This window comes from Chiloscyllium plagiosum, unplaced genomic scaffold (genome assembly GCF_037043375.1).
Source record: "Chiloscyllium plagiosum isolate Xiang-an unplaced genomic scaffold, Cpla_swu_hap1 HiC_scaffold_50, whole genome shotgun sequence".
NCBI lineage: Eukaryota > Metazoa > Chordata > Chondrichthyes > Orectolobiformes > Hemiscylliidae > Chiloscyllium > Chiloscyllium plagiosum.
This window is the reverse complement of record NW_028270188.1, coordinates 50883214-50909856: the sequence shown is the minus strand read 5'-3', so window position 1 is coordinate 50909856 and position 26643 is coordinate 50883214. Positions and strand designations below refer to the sequence as shown.

The following is a 26643-nucleotide window of genomic DNA, read 5'->3' as shown; positions in this document are numbered from 1 at the left end:
TACAGTGGACTCATCAATCTCTTTATTGCAACTTTGGCCTCATGAAGCAATCATAAGGTAGGCAGAACAGTGGGGAACATCGCACAGTATCGGTACTGCCAACGTCGTTTGCTGTAAGAGAAATCAAAAACGTCAGGGGGCATTTCATACACTGAAGGAACATTAAAGAAATCTCCATCTGTTTGAACCTTCACTGATATTTCATCATTTTTATTTTAAGTGTTTTATCAATTTTGGTTTGGGGCAGTGAACTGTGAGTAAAGATAACTTTTGGATTGCTGGTAACAACTTGTGTTGAAAGGAAAACAGACCAAATAAGCTTTCGTTTATTTGTGAGGCCAGGGCTGGAAGCTAATTGCAGTTTGGTTCCTGATCATTAGGTTCTGTGCTTGCTTCGTCACCAGGGAAGAGCATTGTGCTTAAACAGAGAGCAGAAATTGGCCATTAATGGGTTCAATACCTGAAAAAAAAAAGACCATTAATGAGGTCAATACCTGGTCACTGATTCCAGCATGTCTGGAAAAGACATTCTGCTCAAGCAGTTGGCAGCTGTTGAATAGTGAGGAGAAAGTGAGGTCTGCAGATGCTGGAGATCAGAGCTGAAAATGTGTTGCTGGAAAAGCGCAGCAGGTCAGGCAGCATCCAGGAAACAGGAGAAACGACGTTTCGGGCATAAGCCCCTGAAGAAGGATTCCTGAAGAAGAACTTCTGCCCGAAACGTCGATTCTCCTGTTCCCTGGATGCTGCCTGACCTGCTGCGCTTTTCCAGCAACACATTTTCAGCTGTTGAATAGTAACAGGGTCCTTGTAGAGGAGGTGGTCAGTTTTTCAGGAAGTGGTCAGAGTTTGAATTGGGTTTTAGACTGTCTCTTCTGTGAACAAAAGGAATCATTGCTGTTGATGATACAGCATGATGATTTGTAGGTTCTCTGTTTAACCTCCTTTATCAGATTTAGGAAGTTCAGAGAATGGAAAACAAAATTATAGACATTACTGCCTTTATCTGAGTGAACCATAAAAGCAACGCTGATGGAAGCCTTCATAAAGTCAACCAAGAAACTATCATCATCTGCCTGTGGAATAATGCACAATGAAAACCATTTCAGTAATGTGGCCAGATTTATTTTATTATTGTTTAGCCCTTAACTGTATTCATTCTTTATTCCATGAATGGCACTGAATACACAAGGTTTCCAGCATAGATTAATTATTTCATGCTCAATCTTGCTTGACGAAAGTTGGCATATTGTGAATAAATTCCTAATTCTTTTATTTAAGATACAAACTGGTGTCAAGAATTGATTATTCACCAAGTCTGAGATTGGTATTCAAAAAAGATCTGATTAGGACGGATTGGGGTCAATTTTGAGGGTCTTTTAAGGTTTTAATTTTATTGTATTGTGAATATGCAGATACAAAGGCTAATTTGGCTCTGTCTCCATACCGTAGCACATCATAACAATAAGGTACAAAGAGCAGAGAGAGCAGATTCGGGTCACATCATAATGGAGCCCACAGTTGAATAGCTTGCCCATGTCCAGTGTGAGAGTATTGTATAGTGATGGGTGGGAAGAAAAGAAAGATTGTGCGCATTTGGAAGGATAGAGGGGAGGTGAATGTGTACAGTTGAGTCAAAAGAATTGCAACGAAGGGGAGGGAGTATCACATACTTGCTATTACTGTCATGGTAACGTACAGCGCCCACCAGATAAAAACCCTTTGGGACGAGCCAGCTGAAGTACTCTTTGGACTCATTCACATAGTCAGTCCATGCACAGTTGGCATAGCACACTGTGTACTTGCCGCAGCAGTAGAACTTCCACCTGGGGGTGAACACAAACCAACAGCACGTCATTGAGTCTCATCTATCAGGCCCCTACTACATCCCTGAGGCATCTTAAGTGCATATGAGTTAGTACCAGAAGCTGCCGACAATGTTTCGGGAATCTAAGGAGGGAACCTGTCCCAATATACTTTGAGTTTTAAAGTAACTTCGATAGATGGATAAAGGGGTTAAAAATAGATCAAATTTGAGAGGAAAGTTAAATACAGTTGGTGAGTTTGCTAGACAGCATTTAAAATAGCACAGCACGTGATGAAACAGGAAACTGACAAGAATATCAAAAAGTGTGCATTTTGTTAACTGAGATAAAGTGTTAGTGTTACTTCCAGTGGTAGGTGAACATTTAAAAGTCAGGTTTAGTGGGGATTATTGAATTAAAAAGAAATTAAGTGAGGTGAATTATTTGGTAAGAACATCTGATATAAAGAAATCTCACAAAGCATGTCATGTGAGTATGCTGAAAAGGTATTTGGATAGGGGAGGAAAGCAAAAGGAGAATGTGTGACTGGTACAGTACAGGGTGAAGAACCAAATTCTAATGATTCTCAATTGTACATTCCTCAATTTAAATTGGACAACGAGGAAGTTCTCATAATTGGGGAAAGTTATTGAATTAACATCCAGAGGAAGCTTGAAAAGACCTGAAAGAGTTATTAGCATCACATGAGGAGGTATGTGGAAATAAACTGGGAACTACTAATCTAATCACACATGGTATAGGTATAGGAAATGCTGTTCCAATTAAGTAACATCCATTTTGACATAGCAACCTAAATTTGGCACAGGTTCAGAAAGATATTGAACGCATGCTCAAAGACAACATAATCAAAGTGAGTTGCAGTGACTGTAGCTCACCCATATTAATAGCGCCAAAACCAGATGGTACCAATGAATATGTGCGGACTATTGCAAAGTCAGTGTAGTTACAAAATCTGATTCATATTCTAATCCAAGTTCAAAAGACGATATTGAGAAGGCGCGATAAGCAACTTACATTTCAAAGTTGGACTTACTTATAGGATGCTCACAAGTACCTTTATTCGAAAGAGTGAGGACAATTTCAGCTTTTGCGACTGTACCAATTTAAAGTCATTTCATTTGGTATGCAAATTGTGCCAGCCACATTTCAAAGACAAGCCAAGAACATCTATTCTTGATTTGCCAATTGTGTGGTGTACATCGACGACATGGTGATTTTGAGTCAGACATGGAAGGAATATTTGTAGCATCTGTCGGAATTGTTTGATTGATTTTGGGCGACAGGCTTGGTGACAAACCTGGTTAAGAGTGAATTGACATTCCTAGGCCATGACATTTGACATTGGCAGATTATTGGGGAGTTTCCCATACCATCAGAAAAAACAAGCAGTACTACGATTCCTGGGATAGAGTGATTTTTCATCAGCAGTTCATACCAAATTTTAGCAGTGTGGTTGCTCCACTGACTGACTTATTGAAAAAGCGTAGAAAGTTTCAGAAAGGGACATTTAAACGAATCTTGGATAGGCACATGGATGATAGTGAAATAAAGGGCATGTAAGTTAGTTTGATCTTCGAGTAGGATAAAAGGTTGGCACAACATTGAGGACTGAAGGGCCTGTACTGTGCTGTGCTGTTCTATGTTCAGTGGACTGGGGACTGTCAGAAGACATCTGACAGCCTGAAAGCTGTGTTAATCAAATGACACAGAGCCATTCAAGGCTATCGATGCGAGTGATGTGGGTGTTTTTAAGTGCGAGCAGCAGCGGAGGTAGGACGAAATCGGAAGACTGCAGCTAAGGTAAGGCTGTTTTTATTAAAATTACTTACCGGTAGCGGGCAGCGGTGTTTTTCTCTTTCACAGAAGGAACGGGAGCAGCGGAGGAAGTGACGGGGACCAGAGGGGTAGCCGGGAAGGTAAGCAGTGAGTATAAATACTCACCCTTCGACGCCAACGGCCATTTTAAGTGCGAACAGCAGCGGAGAAGGAGCGGGAGCAGTGGAGGAAGTGATGAGGACCGGAGGGGCAGCCGGGAAGGAAAGCAGTGACCACATATATCAGCAAGTGTTGGTTGCTGGAAGAACTCCGGCTCAGAGTTGATGATCTGGAATCTGAGCTTCAAACACTGCGGCGCATCCGGGAGGGGGAGGGTTACCTGGATGCCTTGTTTCAGGAGGCAGTCACACCTGGGAGATTAAGTAATTCACATTCAGTTAGTGATCAGGGACATCAGAGTGTGACTGTAAGTGAGGCAGGCAGTGGGAATTTGAGTTCAGGAGTGCAGGAGCCTCAGCCCTTGGCCTTGTCCAACAGGTATGAGATTCTTGCTCCCTGTACGGATGAGGAAAAGGGTTCTGGACAGGATGAGCCAGCTGACCACAGCACCATGGTGCAGAAGGCCATTCAAGAGGGGGGAGCAAAAAGACAAGTAGTTGTTGTAGGGGATTCTACAATTAGGGGGACAGATAGTATCCTTTGCAAGCCGGATCAGGAGTCTCGCATGGTGTGTTGCCAGGGTGCGGGACATCTCCGACTAGCTTGAAAGGATATTGGAGCGGGAGGGGGAGGATCCAGTTGTTGTGATCCACGTTGGGACTAACAACATAGGCAAAGCTAGGGTGGAGGGCCTGTTTGGGGATTATCGAGCACTAGGAAGGAAATTGAAGCACAGGTCCTCAAGGGTCATAATCTCCGGATTACTGCCCGAGCCACGTGCCAATTGGCATAGGGATAAGAAAATTAGGGAAGTAAACACGTGGCTAAGGGATTGGTGTGGGAAAGAGGGATTCCAGTTCATGGGGCATTGGCATCAGTTTTGGAACCGGGGGAATCTGTACCATTGGGACGGTCTCCACCTGAATCGATCAGGTACCAATGTTCTAGCGAAGAGGATAAATAGGGTGGTCAGTAGGACTTTAAACTTCTGAGTTGGGGGGGGAAGGGAAAGTGAAAGCGACAGGGAGTATGGAGTTAAATGGAAAGATAAGCAGGAGGATAGCATGTATGCAGGTGGATTTAACCTTGCGGCAGATTAGGAATGCAACAAAAAGGAAGGATAACTTAGGACATCTTATGACTTCCAATATCTCTAATGATAAGAATGTTAGCATTAAGGCACTTTACCTGAATGCTCGTAGCATTCGTAACAAAGTAGATGAACTAACGGCACAGATCATCGTGAATGATTATGATGTGGTAGGCATCACAGAGACGTGGCTGCAGGGGGTTCAGGACTGGCAGTTAAACATCCAAGGATTTACAACTTATCGAAAAGACAGGGAGGTGGGCAGAGGGGGCGGGGTGGCCTTGTTAGTTAAGAACAAAATTAAATTTATGGCACTGAATGACATAGGGTCAGATGATGTGGAGTCTGTGTGGGTGGAATTGAGGAATCACAAAGGCAAAAAAACCATAATGGGAGTTATGTACAGACCTCCTAACAGTGGTCAGGACCAGGGGTGCAACATGTATCGGGAAATAGAGAAGGCATGTCAGAAAGGCAAGGTCACGGTGATCATGGGGGACTTCAATATGCAGGTAGACTGGGTAAATAATGTTGCCAGTGGATCCAAAGAAGGGAATTCTTGGAATGCTTACAGGATGGCTTTTTGGAACAGCTTTACATGGAGCCCACAAGGGAGCAGGCTATTTTGGACCTAGTGCTATGTAATGAATCAGACTTTATAAAAGATCTTAAAGTAAGGGAACACTTAGGAAACAGCGATCATAATATAGTAGAGTTCAGTCGGCAGTTTGAAAGAGAGAAGGCAAAATCGGATGTAATGGTGTTACAGTTAAACAAAGGTAATTATGAGGGCATGAGAGAGGAACTGATATAAATCGACTGGAAGCAGAGCCTAGCAGGGAAGACAGTAGAGCAAAAATGGCAGGAGTTTGTAGGTATAGTTGAGGACACAGTACAGAGGTTCATCCCCAAGAAAAGAAAGATTATCCGGGGAGGGATTAGACAGCCATGGCTGACAAAGGAAGTCAGGAAATGTATCAAAGAAAAAGAGAGATCCTATAAAGTGGCCAAAAGCACTGGGAAATCAGAAGATTGGGAAGGCTACAAAAACAAACAGAGGATATCAAAGAGAGAAATAAGGAAGGAGAGGATCAAATATGAAGGTAGGCTAGCCAGTAATATTAGAAATGATAGTAAAAGTTTCTTTCAATTCATAAGAAACAAACGACAGGCAAAAGTAGACATTGGGCCACTTCAAAATGATGCTGGAAGGCTAGTGATGGGAGATAAGGAAATAGCTGGAGAACTTAATAAGTATTTTGTGTCAGTCTTCACAGTGGAAGACATGAGTAATATCCCAACAATTAAAGGGAGTCAGGGGACTGAGTTGAGTATGGCTGCCATTACAAAAGAGATAGTGCTAGAAAAGCTAAAAGGTCTTAAAATTGACAAATCTCCTGGCCCTGATGGGCTACATCCTAGAGTTCTGAGGGAGGTGGCTGAGGAAATAGCGGAGGCATTGGTTGAGATCTTTCAAAAGTCACTGGAGTCAGGGAAAGTCCTGGATGATTGGAAGATCGCTGCTGTAACCCCTTTGTCCAAGAAAGGATCAAGACAAAAGATGGAAAATTATAGGCCAATTAGCCTAACCTCGGTTGTTGGTAAAATTCTAGAATCCATCGTTAAGGATGAGGTTTCTAAATTCTTGGAAGAGCAGTGTCGGATTAGAACAAGTCAACATGGATTTAGTAAGGGGAGGTCGTGCCTGACAAACCTGTGAGAATTCCTTGAAGAGGTGACAAGTAGGTTAGACCAGGGAAACCCAGCGGATGTGGTCTATCTATACTTCCAAAAGGCCTTTGATAAGGTGCCACACGGAAGGCTGCTGAGTAAGGTGAGGGCCCATGGTGTTCAAGGTGAGCTACTGGCATGGATTGAGGATTGGCTGTCTGACAGAAGGCAGAGAGTTGGGATAAGAGGTTCTTTTTCGGAATGGCAGCCGGTGACAAGCGGTGTCCCACAGGGTTCAGTGTTGGGGCCGCAGCTGTTCACATTATATATTAATGATCTGGATGTAGGGACTGGGGGCATTCTAGCGAAGTTTGCCGATGATACAAAGATAGGTGGACAGGCAGGTAGTACTGAGGAAATGGGGAGGCTACAGAAGGATCTAGACAGTTTGGGAGAGTGGTCCAGGAAATGGCTGATGAAGTTCAATGTGAGCAAATGTGAGGTCTTGCACTTTGGAAAAAAGAATACAAGCATGGACTACTGTCTAAACGGTGAGAAAATTCATAAAACCAAATTACAAAGGGATCTGGGAGTGCGAGTCGAGGATTCTCTAAAGGTAAACATGCAGGTTTACGTGATTAAGAAAGTGAATGCAATGTTGTCATTTATCTCAAGAGGGTTGGAATATAAAAGCAGCGATGTGCTACTGAGACTTTATAAAGCTCTGGTTAGGCCCCATTTGGAGTCCTGTGTCCACCTCAGGAGGGACATACTGGCACTGTAGCGTGTCCAGTGGAGATTCACACTGATGATCCCTGGAATGGTAGGTCTAACATACGAGGAACAGCTGAGGATCCTGGGATTGTACTCATTGGAGTTTAGAAGGTTAAGGGGAGATCTAATAGAAACTTACAAGATAATACATGGCTTGGAAAGGGTGGACGCTAAGAAATTGTTTCCGTTAGGCGGGGAGACTAGGACCCATGGGCACAGCCTTAAAATTAGAGGGGGTCAATTCAGAACAGAAATGCGGAGACATTTCTTCAGCCAGAGAGTGGTGGGCCTGTGGAATTCATTGCCGCGGAGTGCAGTGGAGGCCAGGACGCTAAATGTCTTCAAGGCAGAGATTGATAAATTCTTGATGTCACAAGGAATTAAGGGTTACGGGGAGAATGCGGGTAAGTGGAGTTGAAATGCCCATCAGCCATGATTAAATGGCGGAGTGGACTCGATGGGCCGAATGGCCTTACTTCCACTCCTATGTCTTATGGTCTTATGGGTGTCAGTGCTGTACTCCTGTAAGAAGACAATAAGAAGAGACAAAGACCTATTAGGTATATTTTTTTTCCCAGAAAATGGAATAATCCTCAACAGAAATATTTGATAATTGAGAAAATGTTGAGCTTGATGTTGGAGTTGCAACATTTCAACATTTATATTGCCAGGAATGGTCTGAGACAATTGTATAACCCCTTAAAGTGTTTGGGGAAAATTTAAGGACAAATATTCCTGACGTTGTAGATGGAGCCCATTATTTCAGCCATTTAATTTGATAAGGATACATGTGGCAGGACAAAAGAACATAACTGCCAAGACACTGTCACGACTTTGATGAAGGAAGACAGAGGCATTCAGTAGCAGGAGAAGAATAGACAGAAATGGCCTGTAGTGCTAACTGTTCTCATGCTTAGAGTCAATGTATTGCATAATAATAACATAAGAATAAAGGTTTGTTAAAATTAAGCTATTTCTGCATATTGATGGCTCATTTTTTAAGGGGGGGGGGGGAAGATGTGACAATACTATGGCTTTAAAAGGTTATTTGCCCTGGATTTCTTCTGAAGAAACTCTTAAGGCAAAGTTGCCAAGAGCTCTACCAGAGCCACTAGAGTAAACAGCTTGTTAGGTTTTGGGTTTTTTTTTTCTAAACAATTGGAACAACATGAATGGGTGCAGTCAAACTCTCACAGAATCAGGAATTTTAGTTTTAATTTTCAGCAGTTGCTGATGGGGGCCTTGAAGAAGTGGACGCCATTGTTTTCCTTCCCTTGGTTACACCCAAAAGCTGTGGGTTGTCTTCCTCCTGCTGGAGTTGTTTGTGAGATAATCTGTTTTACTGAGTTTGTCTTTTGCCAAGGGATGCTACTATATTGGAACAGATAACTAGTAATAGCTACTGCATCTACTTTTCCAATCGAGTTAAGTTATTCCAATTCCATCATTCATTTGTTGTATTTCAACTGTAGGTGATCAACAAAATGTGGTTTGCTTTAAATCCAGTAGTTTTACCAATTGAATTGCATCTGGAATGCAACACCTTACATTTACCTTTAGAATAACAAAGAGTTTGAGTTTAGACTATCTTCTGACATTCAAAGTCTGTGAGAAGATTTGTAGCTCGGGTGCTCGTTGTTGTGGTTCTGTTCGCCGAGCTGGGAATTTGTGTTGCAGACGTTTCATCCCCTGTCTAGGTGACATCCTCAGTGCTTGGGAGCCTCCTGTGAAGCGCTTCTGTGATGTTTCCTCCGGCATTTATAGTGATTTGTACCTGCCGCTTCCGGTTGTCAGTTCCAGCTGTCCACTGCAGTGGCCGGTATATTGGGTCCAGGTTGATGTGCTTATTGATTGAATCTGTGGATGAATGCCATGCCTCTAGGAATTCCCTGGCTGTTCTCTGTTTGGCTTGTCCTATAATAGTAGTGTTGTCCCAGTCGAATTCATGTTGCTTGTCATTTGAGTGTGTGGCTACTAAGGATAGCTGGTCGTGTCGTTTCGTGGCTAGTTGGTGTTCATGGATGCGGATCGTTAGCTGTTTTCCTGTTTGTCCTATGTAGTGTTTTGTGCAGTCCTTGCATGGGATTTTGTACACTGCATTGGTTTTGCTCATGCTGGGTATCGGATCCTTCGTCCTGGTGAGTTGTTGTCTGAGAGTGGCTGTTGGCTTGTGTGCTGTTGAGTCCTAGTGGTCGCAGTAGTCTGGCTGTCAGTTCAGAAATAGTCTTGATGTATGGTAGTGTGGCTAGTCCTTTGGGTTGCGGCATGTCCTCGTTCTGTTGACAACAAGCACTGAGGATGTCACCTAGGCAGGGGACGAAACGTCTGCAACACAAATTCCCAGCTCGGCAAACAGAACCACAACAGTATCTTCTGACATTTTGAGAGGGTTTGGTTTGGCCCATAACAGGACAGTGAGATAGAGAGAGGGAGTGCAAGACAGAATAAGACTATGAAGTGGGGGAGGGAGTCACTGGGAGAGGGGATGGTGAGAGAGAGAAAGGGAGACGAAGAGAGAAGGGAGTGCGAGAGAGAGTGCGTGTTAGCAAGAGAGACAGTGAGAGAGAGAGAGGAAAGGAGAAAGAGAGTGGTCGATACAAGGAGGGAATGAGAGGAGGAGAAGAAGGTGAGAGAAAGAGACAGAGTGAGAGAGACAGGAAATTGTGAGAGACTGGGATGGAGGGATATGACAGAGACAGAGTGAAAGATGCAGGGGTAAGAAAAAAGGTGGATGAGGGAGGGGTACAGAGGTGACGAGGGAGGAAGGAGAAAAGAGGATGACAGAAAGAGAGAGACAGGGTGAGGGAGACAGAGTAGAGAGCAAGAGGGACAGTAAGAGAGGAAGGGGTGTGAGAAAGAGGGTCAGGAAGAGAGAGTTTGTGTGTGAGAGGCAGGGAGAGAGAGAGATAGAGAAAGATAGGGGAGGGAGAGAGAGTAACAGAGGGAGGGGAGTGAAAGGGAGCAACAGAGAGCATGAGGGGAGAGCGAGAGGGAAGAGAGCGGGGTGAGGGAGGTAAGAGTGGGAACAAGAGAGGGAGTGAGCAAGGGGAGGATCTGACTGAAGGTGAGTGGGAAAGACAGTGCAGAGAGAGAGAGGGATGTTGAGAGAGGTTGAAGAGAGAAAGGATGGGGGAGCTTGACTGACAGCGAGGAGGACAGAGACAGATTGAAGTTTAGTGTCAGAGCTGTCACAGTAGAACAGAGCCTGGTGATGCTGTTTGGAAAGGTGTGGGGAACTGCAACTTATAGAGACCCAGTAACTGCATATAATCTTGCAGCTGCAAGCTCAGCATGGCCCGGGACAAACGCACATCAAAGCGCCACCTGGTGGTATGAAAGACTGGCAAGAAAAAGTGTCAACACATAAACAATTTATCCAATAATCCAAGGGAAAGAAGAGCATTACTTCCGATCCTTGTGTTTAGGAAGTTGGAGATTTTCCACCCCACAAATCAGTGACTCGGAAGGGCAGGAGAAGTTGATGCCTTCATCGAAATTGTTGACATAATCGGTCCAACTGCAGTTGATGATCCCTCTGAAGGTGGCCTTACAGGCAAAGTCCCAGACTCGCTCATCAGTCTTGTTGTTGAACTGGCTGGTTGTGGAAGAAAAGCTTGCAACAATTATGATTTGAGATGACAGAGACATGGAAAAGCTGTCTTAGGGGAACATGCAGCATATACTGTCCATGATGCCAAACAGAGGTATCTGGTTTCACCTCACTTCCCAGCTCTGGGTATGCAACACTACAGGTTACAGTAAGTGCCTCTCCAAATAGTTGTCTGCGAGCTCAAAACCTGAGTATTGCTGGAAACAGGCACTTTATGCATCTGGCACTTATCAGACACTACGCAAGAATACTGATTCAAGGGGAAAACCGAGATTAATACTGCTCTAGCACGTTGATCGGGAGTCAAATGAAGTCTGAGTGGTAGAAGACTTGCAGTCATTCATGCAGAGTCACAATTAAATGCCTAGTTTTGTTCAAATTTTAAACCAGATGTGGAGGTATAGAGAAAAACAGCGTGGAAACAGACCCTTCGGAGAAACTCATCCATGCTGACCAGATATCCTATCCTAATCTAGTCCCATTTGCTAGCACTTTGTCCATACCCCTCTAAACCCTTCCTATTCATATACTCATCCAGATACCTTTTAAATGCTGTATTTGTACCAGCCTCCACCACTTCCCCTGGCAGCTCATTCCATACACACACACTCTTCGTGTGAAAATGCTTCCTTTTGAGTCCCTTTTACATCTTTCCCCTCTCCCCTAGTTACGGATTCCCCCGCCCAGTCAAAAGACTTTGTCTATTTATCCTATCCATGCCCCTCATAATTTTGTAAACCTCTATAAGGTCACCCCTCAGCCTCTGACACCCCAGGGAAAACAGACTCAGCCTATTCAGCCTCTCCCTATAACTCAAATCCTCCAACTCTGGCAACATCCTTGTAAATCATTTCTGAACTCTTTCAGGTTTCACCACATCCTTCCAATAGGAAGGAGACCAGAATTGCACACAATATTCCAAAAGCAGCCTAAACATGTTGACTCTGATTGATCAGGTCATTGATGAGAAGCCAGTGCCTGGTCTGTTTGGTTGAAACAGGAGCAGTGTGTGAAAATGTTCTTTCGACACACAAATTCATCATATTGCACGTGTGACTAACAATCGTAAATTGCTTGTCAAAGTAATTCCTCACAGATTCAGAATTATGCTGCAAATGCTGCCCTGTTGCTGAATCACATCTTACACTAGACACTGTGTTGCAATGAGTTGTTTGAGAATGGAATTTTTCACAATGGGATGAGCATTCCTGCTTGCACCATCCAGCTGGGCTGTGAGCTCCAGATCCCCACCATCCTCTACATAAAAACATTTTTTGTTTTCAATTCCCTGATCAACCTTTCCACCAATTACTTTACATTTGTGCTCACTAGTTATCGATCTTTCCCTTCACAGTCTGATTTTCCATAATGAGAAAAATAGCCTCCATAGACTCCCAGGACAGGAGCAGCATGGCGTTAGATACAGAGTAAAGCCCCACCCCCACCCCACACACACTCGGTCCCCCTTCAAACACTCCCAGGAAAGGGTTTAGATACAGAGTAAAACTTCTGAAGTGAGACCTTGCATGTTCTGTTTGTATGAGCAGAGGAGTGTGATTATAACAGCAGCCAGCAGAGGGAAATTAAGGTGAGACCATGGCTTTTTGTGTCTGTGTGTGCATGTAATATCATAACAGTCTTCAGAAGAGTGAATTAAATGTGAGACCACTTGATTGTCTGTGTCTCTCTGATTACTATTACAGCATCCAGCAGAGAGAGATGGAGATGGGACTGTGTGTGTGTGAGAGAGAGAGACAGACAGACAGACAGAGGGGGAGGGAGAGAGAGGGACGTGGCTGATGGGGGGGGGGGGGAAGAGAGAGAGAGAGAAAGAGAGAGGGACATTTTAACAGTCTCCAGGAGAGGGAACTATAAATGAAACTGTGTCATACAGTCATCAACTCATAGTCATCCAGCATAGAAACACACCCTTCGGCCCAACCAGTCCGTGCCCAGACCAGGGGAAGGGCAGTTGGTGTAGAGAGAGTTTTACTCTGTATCTAACCCCATGTTGTCCCTGTCAGGGAAATTCCTCACAAATTCAGAAATACCCAGCAAATGCTGCTCTGTTGCTGAATTGCATCACATATTAGACAATTCGTTGCAAGTGTTTCATGTGTGAGATGTTTGGGAATGGTACTTTTGATGACGGGATGAGCCTCCTGACTCCATCCTGTTATGAGCTCCAGGTGCCCACCGTCCTCTGGGTGAAAACTTAACCTCTCAACTCGTTGATCAATCCATTCCCCAATTACTTTCAGTCTGTTCTTCCTTTTTAATTGACATCTGTGTTAACAAAGTGATTATCTGTAATGAGAAAATACCTCCACACACTCCCAGGACAGCCACAGCAAGGGGTTAGGTACTGAGTAATGCTCCCTGTAAACTATCCTCCCATCAAACACTCCCTGACAGGGACAACATGGGGTTAGATACAGAGTAAAACTCTCTCTACACCAACTGCCCTTCCCCCTCAATTAAACACTCCCAGATCAGGGACAGCATGGGGCTAGATACAGAGTAAAGCTCCCTCCCCACTGTCCCCCATCAAATACTCCCAGGACAGGGCCAGCACGGAGTTAGATACAGAGTAAAGCTCCCTCCCCACTGTCCCCCATCAAATACTCCCAGGACAGAGACAGCACGGAGTTAGATACAGAGTCAAGCTCCCTCCCCACTGTCCCCCATCACACACTACCAGGACAGGGACAGCACGGGGTTAGATACAGAGTAAAGCTCCCTTCCCACTGTCCCGCATCACACACTCCCAGGGACAGGGACAGCACAGGGTTAGATGTAGAGTAAATCACCCTCTTCATGTCCCCATCAAACACTACTGCTAGACTATTAATCCAGACTCTCAGGTAATGTTCTGGGGACATTTTTTTCTTGTTATGCCATGGCAGGTGTTAGAAACTGAATTCAATAATAATCCGAATTAAAAGTCTGACGGTTGCAAAAACCTGGGTTCATTAATGTCCATTAGGAATGGAAACTGCCACCCTTACCTACATATGACTCCAGACCCACAGCAATTTGGTTGACTCTTAACTCTGGGCAATTAGGGATGAGCAATAAATGCAAGCTGAGCCAGCGATGCCTATATCATGTGAATGAATAAAAACTATTCTTGTCTGTGTGACTGCTGTAATAATCAAGTGGGTGGCACGGTGGCACAGTGGTTAGCACTGCTGCCTCACAGCGCCAGAGACCTGGGTTCAATTCCCGCTTCAGGCGACTGACTGTGTGGAGTTTGCACGTTCTCCCCGTGTCTGCGTGGGTTTCCTCCGGGTGCTCCGGTTTCCTCCCACAGTCCAAAGATGTGCAGGTCAGGTGAATTGGCCATGCTAAATTGCCCGTAGTGTTAGGTAAAGGGTAAATGTAAGGGTATGGGTGGGTTGCGCTTTGGCGGGGCGGTGTGGACTTGTTGGGCCAAAGGGCCTGTTTCCACACTGTAAGTAATCTAATCAACCTTTCACTTTCATACACACACATGCACAATCTCACCCGCTGTTGGAGGATGTCATCGTGAACGATTATTACAGCGGAGGTAGATGAACATGAGAGAAGGGTTTTCTTGTGGTGCAGTGGTAGTATCCCTTCCTCTGAGACAGCAGGCCTGTGTTCATGTCCCATCTGCTCCAGTAGCAATATCTCTGAGCAGTTGGATTTGAAAATATCTGGATGAGGGTTTGACGAGATTAAAAAGCAATCAGCAGATGGAGCTGAAGGTGAGTCTCTGCCTGGGTGTTGCTCTTTTTGTGAAACAGGCAATTTATGAATTTTCTTTCTGTTTGCAATGAGCGGGATCCTGAGTATGAACATACCCAGCACACAAGCCAAATGCTTGACAATGGAATCAGAATAGATGGAACAAAAATAGGAATCGGTGAAAAAGCTCAACAGCACCTGTAGAGGGAAATCAGAGTTATTATTTCGAGTCAAATGTCACCTCCTCAGAACTCAACCCGAAATGTTAATTCTGATTTCTCCCTGCCAGAACTGCTGAGCTTGTCCAGCAATTTCTGTTTTTGTTTCTGACTTACAGCGTCAATAGACCTTTCAGATTTTGTTCAGAATATATGGATGTTTGATGACTGGGTCAGACACGTTGGGCCGAAGTGCCTCATTCTGTCTTGTAAAAATGCGAGAAGGCCTCTTGTGGTGCAGTGCACTGTCCCTTCCTCTGGCCCACGAGACCCGGATTCAACTCCCATACGGTCCAGTGGTGTTTAACAATATCAATGAGCAGGTGGATTATACAAAGCAAAAATATCCTTAAGATACAACTTTGAGTAACCCAAGATGGAGGAGAGGGAAAAGTTGTGGCCGTAAGAGCTGAGAGGTTTTGGAGGTGATTTCCTCAAATTTCAGGACCCGCAATTACTGTCTTATAAACTGTTGCAACTTTGGGGGACAAAAGATCAAAACAACCACGCTTTAAACAGGAGAAAGACAGACAAAGGCAGTGACCACATGGTCAGAGAAAGAAACCTATTCTGCTAACTGACACAGCAGTGAATCTGCACAGTTACTGCCTTTGCTGTTTGAGTTCAAGTATCTCTGGACATCGGAGTGCGTCTAGGAAAAATTAACAAACAGCAAAATTCACAGCTGACCTTGGAGGAACCTGCATGGGAGAACTGAACAGATACGTGTTCGTTTCTTAAGTGTAGCCTTGATGTAAATCTACAATAATGAGTATATGTTTTATTGAAATCTGTCCCTTGATTAAATTTTAAAAATACAAACCATAAGTACTATATTGGCCTAGAACACTTGTTTTTCTTAGGAGCAATAAGATGGTGCTATTTTCTGGGTCTGTAGATTTTGAAGGACCAAAGCTGGCCTTTAGTAGAGTGATGTGCTCTTCCTGTCAGATGCGGCAGTTTAGGGACAGTTTCTATGTTACTGATGATTACGTCTACAGGAAGTGTCTTTGATTCCGAATCCTATCAGATCGCATGGATCAGTTGGAGCAGCAGGTACAGGTAATAAGGAATTTACAGGAGCTAGGGGGTGTGATGGATGGCAGTTAAAGGAAGGGAGAAAAGCCAGGTAGATGAGTTAATGCCAGGAAGGTAGGAAGGGGTAGGCAGATAGTGCATGTATCAGCAAGTATGCTGTTTTGGAAAATGTAGGGGGTGATGGACTCTCAGCATGAACAGCCAAATTTCTGGTACCAAGAATGGCTCTGAAGTAATAATAATCCAAGCGATCGATTATTTTAGGGGACTCTCCAGTCAGAGACATGGACAGATGTTTCTGCGGTTGGCAGTGAAAACTCAGAACGATGTGCTGCCTCCCTGGTGCCAGGATCAAGGATATCATGGAGGGGATGTAAAATGTTCGCAAAAGGGAGAGGGACCAACAGGAGGTCATTGTACACATGGGAACTAACGACATAGGAAGGGAAAAGGATGAGATTCTGAAGGGAGAATATAGAAAGTTAGGCAGGAATTTAGAAAGGAGGTACTCAGGTGTAGCAATATCTGGATTACTCCTAGTGCTATGAGCAGTGAGGGTAGGAAGGTGAGAGTAGAACAAATGGATTGTGGTTGGGGAGTTGGAGAAGGGTTCAGATTTTGGATCTGGGGTAGAAGTGACCTGTACAAGGAGGATGGGTTGCACCGAATTGGAAGGGAATTAATGTACTCGCAGGGGTTCTCAGGAGGATTTAAACTAGTAAGGTGGGGGAAGGGTGGGACCTAGGGAAATAGTGAGGAAAAAGATCAATTTGAGACTGGTACAGTTGGGAAAGGGAATGACTCAGTCAGGACAGGCAGGAACAAACCAGAGAACAAGGTTGGACTGATAAATTAAACTGCATTTATTTCAATGCAAGAGGCCTAACAGGGAAGATGGATGAAATCATAACCTGTCCCATGGTTAGGAACATGGGACTAGGATATCATAGCAATTACAGAAACATGGCTTAGGGATGGACAGGACTGGCAGCTTAATGTTCCAGGATACAAATGCTATAAGAAGGATAGAAAGGTGGGGCAAGAGAGGGGGGCGGGGGGGGGGGGGGGGGAGTAGCGGTTTGAAAAGGGATAGTATTACACCTGTACTTAGGGAGGATATTCCTGGGAATATGTCCAGGAAATTATTTGGATGGAACTGAGAAATAGGAAAGAGAGAAACACCTCATTGGGATTGTATTATAGACCGCATCCCCCCCCCCCCACCCCCGCCAATAGTCAGTGGGAAAGTGAGAAACATATTTGTAAGGAGATTTCAGTTATCAGTAAGAATAACAGATTAGTTGTGGTAGGGGATTTTAATTTTCCAAATATAGCATTAAGGGTTTAGATGGAGATGAATTTTGTAAGTCTGTACAAAAAAAAAATTCTGATTCAGTATATGGATGTACCTACTAGAGAAGCTGAAAAGCTTGACCTACTCTTGGGAAATAGGGCAGGGTAGGTGGCTGAGGTGTCAGTAGGGGCGCACTTTGCGATCAGCAACCATAATTTTAGTAGTTTTAAAATAGTGATGGAAAAGGATAGACCAGCTCTAAAAGTTGAAGTTCTAAATTGGAGGAATGCCACTTTTGACAGTATTAGGCAAGAACTTTCAAAAGTTGATCGGGGGCAGATATTCGCAGGTAAAGGGACAGTTGGAAAATAGGACATCTTCAAAAATGGGATAAGGAGAGTCCAGAGAAACTGTATTCCTGTTAGGGTGAAAGGAAAGGCTGGTAGGGTGTAGAGAATGCTGGATGACGAGAGAAATTGAGGTTTTGGTTAAGAAAAAGAAGGAAGCATATGTCAGGTATAGACAGCAGAGATCGAGTGAATCCTTAGAAGAGTATAAAGGCAGCAGGAGTATACTTGAGGGAAATCAGGACGGCAGAAAGGGAACATGAGATAACTTTGGCAAATAGGATTAAGGAGCATCCAAGGGAACTTTGTAAATATATTAAGGACAAAAGGGTAACTGTGGAGAGAATAGGGCCCATCAAAGATCAGCAAGGCAGCCTATCTGTGGAATCACAGGAGATGGGGGAGATTCTAAATGAGCATTTTGCATTAGTGCTTATTGTGGAGAAAGACATAGAAGATATAGAATGTAGGGAAATAGATGGTGACATACTGAAAAATGTTCATATTACAGAGGAGGTGGTGCTGGGTGTCTTAAAACACATAAAAGTGGATAAATCCCCATGATCTGATGAGGTGTACCCTAGAACTCTGTGGGAAGTGAGGGAAGTGATTGCTGGGGCCCTTGCTGAGATATTTGTATCATCGATAGTCACAGGTGAGGTGCCAGAAACCCGGAGGTTGGCTAACGTGGTGCCACTACTCAAGAAAGGTGGTAAGGAAAAGTCAGGGCTGGCAGTGAAAAGTCAGGGAACTATAGACCGGTGAGCCTGACATTGATGGTGGACAAGTTGTTGAAGGAAATCCTGAGAGACAGGATTTACATGCATTTGGAAAGGCAAGGGCTAATTAGAGAGAAGAAACATGGCTTTGTGCATGGGAAATCATGTCTCATGGGCTAGGGCTCGGCTGCTTTGGGAAGTGAGAAATGTGATTGCTTCGCCGCTTGCAAAGATCTTTGCATCCTCGCTCTCCACCGGAGTCGTACCTGAGGACTGGAGGGAGGCAAATGTAATTCCTCTCTTCAAGAAAGGAAATAGGGAAATCTCCAGCAATTACAGACCAGTCAGTCTCATTTCTGTGGTCTGCAAGGTGTTAGAAAGGATTCTGAGGGATAGGGTTTATGACCATCTGGAAGAGCATGGCTTGATTAAATGCAGTCAGCACAGCTTTGTGAGGGGCAGATCATGCCTCACAAATCTTATTGTTATTTGAGGATGTTACTAGACAAGTTGATGAGGGTCGAGCAGTGGATGTGGTGTATATGGACTTCAGCAAGGCATTTGATAAGGTTCCCCATGGTAGGCTCGTTCAGAAGGTCAGGAGGAATGGGATACAGGGGAACGTAGCTGTCTGGATACAGAATTGGCTGGTCGACAGAAGACAGCGAGTGGTAGTAGAAGGAAAGTATTCTGCCTGGAAGTCAGTGGCGAGTGGTGTTCCACAGGGCTCTGTACTTGGGCCTCTACTCCTTGTAATTTTTATTAATGACTTGGATGAGGAGATTGAAGGATGGGTTAGCAAGTTTGCAGACAACACAAAGGTTGGAGGTGTCGTTGACAGTATAGAGGACTGTTGTAGGTTGCACCGTGACATTGACAGGATGCAGAGATGGGCTGAGAGGTGGCAGATGGAGTTCAACCTGGATAAATGCGAAGTGATGCATTTTGGAAGGTCGAACTTGAAAGTTGAGAACAGGATTAAAGACAGGATTCTTGGCAGTGTGAAGGAACAGCGGGATCTTGGTGTGAAGGTACATAGATCCCTTAAAATGGCCACCCAAGTGGACAGGGGTGTTAAGAAAGCAGATGGTGTTTTGGCTTTCATTAACAGGGGGATTGAGTTTAAGAGCCATGAGATCTTGTTGCAGCTCTCTAAAACTTTGGTTAGACCGCACTTGGAATACTGTGTCCAGTTCTGGGAATCCTATTATAGGAAAGATGTGGATGCTTTGGAGAGGGTACAGAGGAGGTTTACCAGGATGCTGCCTGGAATGAAGGGCTTATCCTACGAAGAGAGGTTGACTGAGCTTGGACTTTTTTCATTGGAAAAAAGAAGGAAGAGAGGGGACCTAATTGAGGTGTACAAGATAATGAGAGGCATAGATTGAGTCGATAGCCAGAGACTTTTTCCCAGGGCAGAAACTGTTAACACGAGGGGTCATAGTTTCAAGCTGTTTGGCAGAAAGTATAGAGGGGATGTCAGAGGCGGGCGGGTTCTTTACGCAGAGAGTTGAGAGAGCGTTGCCAGCAGCAGTTGTGGAAGCAAGGTCATTGGGGATATTTAAAAGACTGCTGGTCATGAATATGGTCACACATATTTGAGGGTTCATACATTAGGTTTACCTTACATGAGGATCAATGGTCGGCACAACATTGTGGGCTGATGGGCCTGTTCTGTGCTGTACTGTTCTATGTTCTATGGGCTTGATTGAGTTCCTTGAAGAAGTAATGAAGATGATTGATGAGGGCAGAGTGGTGGACGTGATCTATATGGACTCAGTAAGGCATTCAACAAGGTTCTTCATGGTAGATGGGTTAGCAAGGTTAGATCTCATGGATTTCAGAGAGAATTAGCCATTTGTCTACAGAACTGGCTTGAAGGTAGAAGACAGAGGGTGGTGGTGGAGGGTTGCTTTTCAGACTGGAGGCCTGTGAGCAGTGGTGTGCTGGGTCCACTGCTTTTCGTCATTTATATAAATGATTTGGATGTGAACATAGGAGGTATCGTTAATTAGTTTGCAGATGACACCAACATTGGAGGTGTAGTGGACAGCTAAGGTTACCTCAGAGTACAATGGGATCTTGATCAGATGGGCTAATGGGCTGAGGAGTAGCAGATGGAGTTTAACTTCAATAAATGTGATGTGCTGCACTTAATGGTAAGGTCTTATACACTTAATGGTGAGCTGGATAAAGAGACTTTGGAGGGCAGATTCAAAGTTTCTCGAAAGTGGAGTCACAGGTAGATAGGATTGAAGGAGGAGTTTGGTATGCTTTCTTTTATTGGACAGAACATTGAGTATAGGGGTTTGGAAGTCTTGGTGCGGCTGTACAGGGTATTGGCTAGGCCACTTTTGGAATATGTGTGCAATTCTGGTCTCTCTCCTATCGGAAGGATGTTGTGAAACTTGAAAGGGTTCAGAAAAAATTTACAAGGATGTTGTCAGAGTTGGAGGATTTGAGCTACAGGGAGAGGCTGAATAGGCTGGGGATGTTTTCCTTGGAGCATCAGAGGCTGGGGGTGACCTTATAGAGGTTTATAAAATCATTAGTGGCATGGATAGGATAAATAGACAAGGTTTTTTCACTGGAATGGGGGAATCCGGAACTAGGGGGCATTGGTTTAGGTTGAGAGGGGGAAACTATATAAGGAACCTAAGGGGCAACGTTTTCATGCAGATGGTGGTGTGTGTATGGAATGAGCTGCCAGAGGAAGTTGGTACAAATACAACATTTAACAGACATCTGGATGGGTATATGAAGAGGAAGGGTTTTGAGGGTTATGGACCAAATGCTAGTAAATGGGATTAGGTTAGGTTAGGATAAGACCATAACAACTAGGAGCAGGAGTAGGCCGTCTGGCTCTTCAAGCCTGCTCCACCATTCAATAAGATCATAGCTGATCAATTCGTGGACTCAGCTCCACTTACCCACCCTCTCACCGTAACCCTTAATTCTTTTATTGTTCACAAAAAAGTCTATCTCAGCTTCAAAAACGTTTACTGAAGTAGCGTCAACTACTTCACTGGGAAGGGAAGTTCATAGAGTTACAACCCTCTGGGTGAAGAAGTTTCTCCTCGATTAAGTCCAAAATCTGCTCCCCTAATTTTGAGGCTATGTCCTCTTGTCCTAGTTTCACCTGCCAGTGGAAACAGCCTCTGTACTACTATGTTAAATATTTCATGAAATTTTATTCTATTCTTACATATTCTATGAAAAAGAACCATCCAGTATCTATTCCCTTCATCATTTTGGATGTTTCTATAAGATTCCCCCTTCATTCTTCTAAATTCCAATGAATATAATTCCAGTCTACTCAGTTTCTCCTCATTAGCCAACCCCCTCAACTCCGGAATCAACCTAATGAACTTCCTCTGCACCCCTTCCAGTGCCAGTACATCCTTTCTCAAGTAAGCAGACCAAAACTGCATGCAGTACTCCAAGTGTGGCCTCACCACTATCCTATATAGCTGCAGCATAATTTCCCTGCTTTTAAATTCAAGCCTTTAGCAATGAATGACAACATTCCATTTGCCTTCTTAATTACTTGTTGTACCTGCAGGCCAACCCTCTGTGATTCATGCACAAGGACACCCAGGTCCCTCTGCATAGCAGCATGCTGCAACTTTTTACCACTCAGGTAATAATCCTTTTTACTGTTAGTCCGACCAAAATGGATGACTTCCCATTTATTGACATTGTGTAACATCTGCCAGACCTTTGCCCACTCACTTAAAGTATCCATGTTCCTCTGCGAAGTTTCACAGTCCTCTGAACTTTGCTTTGCCACTCACTTTAGTGTCATCTGCAAACTTTGACACACTACACGTGATCCCCAACTCCAAATCACCTATATAAATTGTGAGTAACTGGTCTGCATATATGAGTTGGACCGAAGTGTCTGTTTCCTTGCTGTACATCTCTATGACTCTAAACACACAGGCAAAAGTGAGGACTGCAGATACTGGGGATTAGAGTCAAGATTAGAATGGTGCTTGAAAAGCACAGCAGGTCAGGCAGCATCCGAGAAGCAGGAAAGTTAGCCACTTTGGTCAGACTAACATTAAAAGGAATATTACCTGAATGGTAAAAAGTTGCAGCATGCTGCTATGCAGAGGGACCTGGGTGTCCTTGTGCATGAGTCACAGAGGGTTGGTCTGCAGGTATAACAAGTAATTAAGAAGGCAAGTGGAATTTTGTCCTTCTTTGTTAAAGGGATTGAGTTTAAAAGCAGGGAGGTTATGTTGCAACTATATAGGGTGTTGATTTTCCTGCTCCTCAGATGCTGCCTGACCTGCTGTGCTTTTCCAGCACCACTCTAATCTGTACAAACACACATCTGCTTCATCCCCAATAGAACATCGAAATAATGTGCAAATTGAGCCTCAGTTTCTCAAAGGAATGGGAACACAGGCTTGAAATCCAGGATGGTGGACAGGTGGTAGACACTGAATTCATGAACTAAGAATTAAACTCTAACCGGAGGAGAAAGTGAGGACTGAAGATACTGGAGATCAGAGCTGAAAATATATTGCTGGAAAAGCGCAGCAGGTCAGGCAGCATCCAAGGAGCAGGAGAATCGATGTTTCGGGCATAAGCCCTTCTTCAGGAATGAGGAAAGTGTGCCCAACAGGCTAAGATAAAAGGTAGGGAGGAGGGACTTGGAGGAGGGGCGTTGGAAATGCGATAGGTGGGAAGGAGGTCAAGGTGAGGGTGATAGGCCGCAGTGGGGTGGGGGCGGAGAGGTCAGGAAGAAGATTGCAGGTTAGGAAGGCGGTGCTGAGTTCGAGGGATTTGACTGAGACAAGGTGGGGGAAGGGGAAATGAGGAAACTGGAGAAATCTGAGTTCATCCCTTGACCTTTACACCGCTGAGGCTAAACGCCAGCTCGCGGACAACTCCTCCTACTGTCCCCTTGACCATGACCCCACCCCCCGCCACCAAACCATCATCTCCCAGACCATCCATAACCTCATCACCTCAGGGGACCTCCCATCCACTGCCTCCAACCTCATAGTCCCACAACCCCGCACCGCCCGTTTCTAACTCCTGCTCAAAATCCACAAACCTGACTGCCCCAGCCGACCCATTGTCTCAGCCTGCTCCTGCCCCACCGAACTCATCTCTGCATGCCTCGACACGGTCCTGTCCCCCTTAGTCCAAGAACTCCCCACCTACGTTCAGGACACCACTCACGCCCTCCACCTCCTCCATGATTTTCGCTTCCCCGGTCCCCAACGCCTTATCTTCACCATGGACATCCAGTCCCTGTACATCTCCATCCCCCATCACGAAGGACTCAAAGCCCTCCGCTTCTTCCTTTCCCGCCGTACCAACCAGTACCCTTCCACTGACACCCTCCTTCGACTGACTGAACTGGTCCTTACCCTGAACAACTTCTCTTTCCAATCCTCCCACTTCCTCCAAACCAAAGGAGTAGCCATGGGCACCCGCATGGGCCCCAGCTATGCCTGCCTCTTCGTAGGATATGTGGAACAGTCCATCTTCCGCAGCTACACTGGCCCCACCCCCCACCTTTTCCTCCGCTACATCAATGACTGTATCGGCGCTGCCTTGTGCTCCCACGAGGAGGTTGAACAGTTCATCCACTTTATAACACTTTCCACCCCGACCTCAAATTTATCTGGACCATCGCAGACTCCTCCCTCCCCTTCCTAGACCTTTCCATTTCTATCTCGGGCGACCGACTCAACGCGGACATTTACTATAAACCGACCGACTCCCACAGCTACCTAGACTACACCTCCGCCCACCCTACCCCCTGTAAAAACGCCATCCCATTCTCCCAATTCCTTCGTCTCCGCCGCATCTGCTCCCAGGAGGACCAATACCGAACAACCCAGATGGCCTCCTTCTTCAAGGACCGCAATTTCCCCCCCGACGTGGTCGACGATGCCCTCCACCGCATCTCTTCCACTTCCCGATCCTCCGCCCTTGAGCCCCGCCCCTCCAACCACTACCAGGACAGGTCCTCACCTACCACCCCACCAACCTCCATGTACAGCGGATCATCCGCCGTCATTTCCGCCACCTCCAAACGGACCCCACCACCAGGGATATATTTCCCTCCCCTCCCCTATCAGTGTTCCGAAAAGACCACTCCCTCCGTGACTCCCTCATCAGGTCCACACCCCCCACCAACCCAATCTCCATTCCCGGCACCTTCCCCTGCAACCGCAAGAAATGCAAAACTTGCGCCCACACCTCCCCCCTTACTTACCTCCAAGGCCCCAAGGGATACTTCCATATCCGCCACAAATTCACCTGCACCTCCACACACATCATCTATTGCATCCGCTGCACCCGATGTGGCCTCCTCTATATTGGGGAGACAGGCCGCCTACTTGCGGAACGGTTCAAAGAACACCTCTGGGACACCAGGACCAACCAACCCAACCACCCCGTGGCTCAACACTTCAACTCCCCCTCCCACTCCACCAAGGATATGCAGGTCTTTGGACTCCTCCATCGCCTGACCATAGCAACACAACGGTTGGAGGAAGAGCGCCTCATCTTCCGCCTAGGAACCCTCCAACCACAAGGGATGAACTCAGATTTCTCCAGTTTCCTCATTTCCCCTCCCCCCACCTTATCTCAGTCAAATCCCTTGAACTCAGCACCGCCTTCCTAACCCGCAATCTTCTTCCTGACCTCTCCGCCCCCACCCCACTGCGGCCTATCACCCTCACCTTGACCTCCTTCCACCTATCGCATTTCCAACGCCCCTCCCCCAAGTCCCTCCTCCCTACCTTTTATCGTAGCCTGCTGGACACACTTTCCTCATTCCTGAAGAAGGGCTTATGCCCGAAACGTCGATTCTCCTGCTCCTTGGATGCTGCATGACCTGCTGCGCTTTTCCAGGAACACATTTTCAGCATTAAGCTCTAACCCACAGTCTCATCTGACTCCAGAGTTCATCATTTGCCTCCTGCAGGTTATAATTACCTCACGATTACTGAAATGGATCCCCCACGGGGGCAAACGTAGCTCATTCCATTCATGTCATCCACCAGCCATCGTTTCTCTGGAAAAAAACAAGATCGCCACGAGAGATTCTGGTTTTGATTGGTCTCCTTATTTCTTACACCAAACCCCGCTTTACTTCATCAACAGGGTGTCTGGTGTACAAGGAACGCCATGGTAATACATCTCCCCTTCCTTCCACCACACGCCCACCCCCCTGATACTTTTCCCGAAAGTCGGGGACAAACTGTGCTCAAGGAGGCAACATTTTGTTCCTGAGCCAGCTATAAATGGACACACACACAGGGACACAGTGTTCCTGTGCTCAGCCCAGAAGGTGAATTCTCATCAGACATTTCGGAACTGTTCTGGCCAACTGCCCAGATTCCACCCGCATGCGACCCCCAGCAGCTCCAAAGTTCTGCTGCTTCTGCCCCCCCCCCCCCCCAGCTCCATCACAGCCTCCCACCCCCAGGCTGCCTCACTCGGTACATGCTGACCTACACTGGGTCCCAATACACCAACACATTTAGACCATTCACTCCCTCAGCCACTTCCTATACTGTAACTGTGTACAGCTCCTACATTCCCTCCTCATCTCTATCACTTGCACCCTATCTCGGTCACCTCCTATAGCCCCTACACCTCCTCCCTGTCAACTCCTCCAGCATGCTATACTCCCTCCCTGTCATCTCCTACAGCCCCTATACACCCTCACTATCTCTGTCCCCTCCTCCACCCTACACCTCCTCCTTGTCTCGGACCCCTCCTCCAGCCCCTACACCCACTCACTATATGTCACCTCCAACAGCCCCTACACCCCCTCCCTATCTGTCACCTTTTCCAGACCCTACACCCCCACCTTATCTCTGTCCCCTCCTCCAGTCCCTACACCCTCTCCCTATCTGTAACCTCCAACCGCCCCTACACCCCCTCCCTATCTGTCACCTCTTCCAGACCTTACACCCCCTCCCTCTCACCTAACGTTCCCCCAACCCCAATACGAAATTTAAATTTCCCAGTCTCCTGAATCTCTGAGCAACATTAGCCACCATTTCCTTCTGAAACATAAGGCTGGCTACTTTCTAAACCTACTTCTGGTCTGAGGCTAAGAGCTTGTACCTGGGCCTTCACTGGGGGCTCTGACCCGAGCCAGGAGAACGCAGAACAAGAGGCAAACCTTTCCAGGTGACATCTGAAAGCCGAGCGGTCAGGAATCAGGGACGGAGGAGAGTGCGTCTGTGATCCAGCCCCGGTCCCACTCGGAATGAAACAACGCAGTCATCTGTGCGAGGAGCTCACAGGTGGGCGCCTGCACCTGGTAAAAGGTGGAACCTTCTCGTCCTCTCCCTGCCCTCCCCACCCACAATCGCACGTAAGCCTGCTCTTTGGCTGTGCCCCAAATGAGGCCGTTGACAGACAAGAAGCA

At 45.8% G+C, this 26643-nt stretch overlaps 1 protein-coding gene across 2 annotated transcripts; it reads right to left on the bottom strand.

Annotated features, from left to right (window-relative positions):
* LOC122541991 (hemagglutinin/amebocyte aggregation factor-like) lies at positions 1-26515 on the bottom strand. Of its 2 annotated transcripts, none has more exons than XM_087985007.1 (5): positions 26395-26515; positions 25197-25275; positions 10700-10888; positions 1671-1823; positions 1-111 (listed from the first exon to the last, which is right to left on the bottom strand). In XM_087985007.1, exons 2-5 carry the CDS (start codon positions 25250-25252, stop codon positions 51-53), a joined length of 459 nt encoding a protein of 152 aa, XP_087841133.1. In that variant the 5' UTR covers positions 25253-25275; positions 26395-26515; the 3' UTR covers positions 1-50. The 2 variants fall into 2 exon arrangements, with proteins under 2 accessions (XP_087841133.1, XP_087841132.1); XM_087985006.1 differs by having other exon boundaries at positions 26337-26471.
* Between the last annotated feature and the right edge of the window lie 128 nt (positions 26516-26643).